At 37.2% G+C, this 5,000-nt stretch overlaps 1 protein-coding gene across 1 annotated transcript in view; it reads right to left on the reverse strand.

Moving 5' to 3' along the window:
- slc25a14 (solute carrier family 25 member 14) overlaps positions 1-5,000 on the reverse strand; it is a 33,024-nt gene that overhangs the window by 8,259 nt on the left and 19,765 nt on the right. The window contains exon 6 of the mRNA XM_083765188.1: positions 3,367-3,462. Within this exon, the coding sequence (XP_083621314.1) occupies positions 3,367-3,462 (96 nt within the window). The remainder of the gene's footprint in view (positions 1-3,366; positions 3,463-5,000) is intronic.

A 5,000-nucleotide genomic window follows, 5' to 3' on the forward strand; every position in this document is an offset into this window, starting at 1 on the left:
CTCTAAATGTTTTGATGAATTGAACAATGTGGACCCTGTTGTAAACCAGTGTAATGCTTAATTAGGTCGTCCACTCACAGTTAACAGTCTTTGTATTAAGTTTCTGCTTGAAATGTACTGTAATTCTGCAAACTGTCAATCAATCAATCAATGCCACAGCAACGCCAGCCTCTGTGCTTTCCCGGTCTAAGGACATCACTGGCTGCGGTTACATGAGGGCTTTTTCATTCAGAATGAAAACTTCATAATTAATTAATTCAGAAGTAAGTTTTTTGCTGCATGTTTACATGGGAAATGTCATTCCGAATGAGTGTTTACATGGACAATACTTTAATGAGTGTTTACATGGACAATACTTTAATGAGTGTTTACATGGACAATACTTTTAAATCCCATTATTTCATTCCACATCAGGTGTGGGGCTGGGAAGGCTTCTGATTGGATAGGGGGCGGGGCGGATATGTTTACATCCAGTGGTGGAAAGTAAATAAGTACATTTACTTTAGTACTAAAGCACAATTTTGAGGTATTTCTACTTTACTTTCCAATTATTTTTTTTTACTTTTATTCCACTACATTTCAGTAAAACAAAATAATAATAATAATGAAAAAACACTTTTATGCCGTATTACTTTATATTTGATGTATCCTGTAGCATATGAGGTTTCTCTCAGAGATGTGAAATTAAACATCTAGTTTCTTAATATAATTAATCGCAAAACAAGAGCATATTATAGCCATACCAATTACATGGAAACAAGCATGCACAGAAAGACCAGAATGAACTTCAATCCGAATGAGTGTTTACATGAGTTTAAAAATAAACCGGTCAGTTACATCAGATCTAAGTTTAAATCAGATTGGCCATTTTCATTCCGATTTAAGTTTTTGTAGGTGTTTACATGACAACTTTTAATAGGATTTAACTTCTATTCTGACTGAAAAGGGGATTTAACTGTCCATGTAAACGTAGCCAATGACTGAACCGAGGAAGATGAACTCTACGACCGTCAAACCCTGGTCTTGTCATCTGACATTGCGGACATGAATCATCTCCAGCCAATGAACTTTATATCAATAAAATCTGACGTGATCTGCATTATTTATAGCCTGGAACGATACTGTGAAGAGGATGGTTCGGGTTCAGTGGTTCATTTGGAATCCATCTTGGAACAATTGATTATTCTAAATGATATTGATGTATTATTATACTATCATATTCTGAACCATGTAGCACACTCTCTATGTAATTTGACTTTATACCAACTAAAAAAACCTTAAAACCTTAAACCTTCTCAGAACTTTATTTCATCTGCCTCCAAATATTTTTTTTAACCGATTCTGACCAAAGATCAGATTCACACGAGGTTTCCACTGGACACACACTGGTCTGATTAACCCATTCTGACCTGACATCAGATTCTAAAAATGTCAGTCGTTCTTCGATTTTTCAAAAAATAGCAGATCTACAAGCTCGTATCGCGCCACTCAGTGGCGCGATATGAGCTTGTAGATCTTCTATTTTTCAATAGCTAAAGCATAACATGATGCCAACACCAAAATGGGTGCCCGGTCAGAATGGGTTAAGGTATCTTTCTATTTTTTGGTACACTGACTGTCATTTTAAATTTAAAGGGCTACTCGCTCATTTTTACTAATAATGTCAAATGTTCAAGCATGTTTAAATCATGTTTACATTACGAAACGACGCCCATTTGTATGTGTACATTTAGGAACATAAATTGCGGTGCCCACATTGCTTTCGCCCAATCCTCTTATTGTAGGCTGCTGTGTACTGTTAGCTGCTAGTTTCTGTTATGGAGCAACACCGCCATCTACTGGCAGAATATAGAATCCACAAAGGTTTCATCTGTCCCTGCGAAACATCTACAAGCTTGTAGGTCTGCTATTTTTGAAAAATGACTGACATAGAAACATAGCTTTTTCAGAAAACTGAAACAGGGAACCCCTTTTAGTGTTTTACCCCCTCAGGCCGGGAACCCATTTTTGGGTTCCTTACAGTATGTACAGTATTCAAAAATTACCAAAAATTGATGCTGCTATATAAATATCTGAAGTTTTTCAGGCTTTAGAAGGCGTTTTTAGAATCGGCCTAAATGGGTTGGGACTAAATTATTTTCGCTCCTATGCCACCAAAATGTGGAACGCCCTACCAACAGTCATTAAGACATGTGAATCAATTGACTCCTTCAAAACCGCTCTCAAAGGGCACCTACGGACGGCTGCAATTAGAAACTGGCCCCTGTAAAATCTGAATTTTACAGGGGCAGTCTCCCTGCTGGGTTATTAAAATGTATATTTATTTACAGTCCTTTCTAATTATCATTACAAAATAGATATAATTTATTTTTATCTATTAACCCATTCTGACCTGAGATCAGATTAAAAAAATGTCTTCTACATCCTGTCAGTTTTCTCAAAAATCTATGTTTCTATTTCATGTCAAGGACCCCCAGAATGAAATGTAATTGGCCACCGACCCCCATTTGAAGATATTTAGTTCCAGAAGCAAAGATTTGAGTTAAAAAACGTTCGCTCTGAAAGAATATATATTCAAAGATGTGCACCACATTTTCATGATTTTCCCCCCAAAAAATAGCAGATCTACAAGCAAGAGCTTGTAGATCTGCTATTTTTCAATAGCTAAAGTATAACATAATGCAAAAATGTTAATGCCCTTTTTTCTTTTTTTTTCAGACAGCCAGCAATGAGTAAAGGGGCCGCAATCAGCATTCAAAGATGTTCCTAGAAGGTTTGTCATTGGTCGAAAGAATCCCGGTCGAAATGACTAACCAATCAGTAATAATAATAATAATTATTAACATATTATTGCTTATAGCAGCTTTAACCCATTTAGGCCTGACGTGGAAATTTCTTGGTGCTCATTATTTCATGTCAAGGACACCAAAAACTATATGTAAAGCCGTATATAGGCCGTCAACCCCCATCTGAACATACAGTATGTTGTTCCAGTGACCCCCCCCCCCCCCCCCCCCCCCCAAAGATGTGCGCCACATTTTCATGATTTTTTTCAAAATTTAGCTATTTTTCAATAGCTAAAGTATAACATGATGCTTAACCCATTTTGACCTGAGATCAGATTCTGAAGATGTCTTCTACATCCTGACAGTTTTCTGAAAAATCGATTTTTCAACGAGCTTGTAGATCTGCTATTTTTCAATAGCAAAATGGGTTCCCGCCGTCCGGAATGGGTTTAAAGATAAGAGATTAATCTCTCTCTCACTGACCCTCCATCTGATCTCAGGTCAGAATGGGTTAAAGAACCACCATTCTTCTGTGCGTTAGAATCTGATCTCAGGTCAGAATGGGTTTAAAGATACTGACCCTCCAGAGGCCTCTGGTTCCCTCCGTCTGGTAGATGTTGATGAAGTTGGACATCATGCTGCCTTGTAGCAGACTGCCCTGAGCCTGCATCCTGATCTGCACACACACACACACACACACACACACACACACACACACACACACACACACACACACACACACACACACACACACACACACACACACACACACACACACACACACACACACACACACACACACACACACACACACACACACACACACACACACACACACACGACAAAAATGTTAGAATTCACCTTTAGCTAAGACCGGCCCCTCTCCCACTTAGACACTCCCACTTGGACACGTTCCAGCCACGTTCAGGCTCATTCATTCTAATGTAAATATCATGGACTTTACACATTAAATATATAGAGCACCGAAGTCTGACGTCACTTCCAGTAGAGGGCGCCAGTAGATAGATAGATAGATAGATAGATAGATAGATAGATAGATAGATAGATAGATAGATAGATAGATAGATAGATAGATAGATAGATAGATAGATAGATAGATAGATAGATAGATAGATAGTTTATTTGTCTCGGTCATGGTTTATCCATCATTTTTACATACAAGGAAAAGGGGTTGACATGATACAGTTGACCGAAAAGGAAAGGGCTGAAGCCGAAGCTTATTATGCCCTGCACCTTTTTGAGATTTCAGTAATCTCATGACACGAAACAAAGACTAAAAAAAAAAAAAAAATCAGTTTTCAACAATGCTGCATTTCTACTGAATGGATTAAACAAAATCATGTTGAAAGAAAAAAAAAACTGAAAAACAAAATCTGATCAAAAAAGCTGGTCAAAAAGCACTACTTCTACAATTTAGTGATAATGATAATTGTTACAATGATGATGATGTTACTAATAATAATAATTATTCACTTTTTTTCTTAATTCAGTGTCCAGATTATTCCATAGATTCACCCCAATGGCAGATAGACATCTCTCTTTGATGTTGGTCCGTAAAATGAAAATGGGGTGTAGTATAGTTTTATATGTGTTTGCCCAGACTTCGACACAGTAAGTTAGAGATGTTAGAATTAGAGAATTGTATAATGTCTGGTGTGATTTTGTATTAATGTCTTTCATTTTGTATAGGATTGCTATTGTTTTCGATATTTTTAAATAGTCTATGTGAGGTTTCCAGGTGAGTTTGTTGTCAATCATGATTCCTAGGACTTTTATGTGGGTTACTTGATCGATTTGTATGTTATTTATGGTTAAGTTTGATTGATGAATTTATATTCTTATTGCCGAATATAATAAATTTAGTTTAGCTTATATTTAATGATAATTTATTTATATCAAACCACTTCTTTAGCATTTTTTAGGTCAGTTTCCACGACCTGCAGGAGGTGTTGGAGGTCGACCCCGGAGCAGTACGCAGGTTCATGGATTTCTTTAGTTGCATTGAAATCCCCATAATAATAATCAGGAGAGTGGCTGTGCATCGTTAACCCATTCTGACCTGAGATCAGATTCATACGAGGTTTCCACTGGACACACACTGGTCTGATGAACCCATTCTGACCTGAGATCAGATTCATACGAGGTTTCCACTGGACACACACTGGTCTGATGAACCCATTCTGACCTGATTTT

This window comes from Protomyctophum parallelum, assembly GCF_964188405.1.
Source record: "Protomyctophum parallelum genome assembly, chromosome: 1".
NCBI lineage: Eukaryota > Metazoa > Chordata > Actinopteri > Myctophiformes > Myctophidae > Protomyctophum > Protomyctophum parallelum.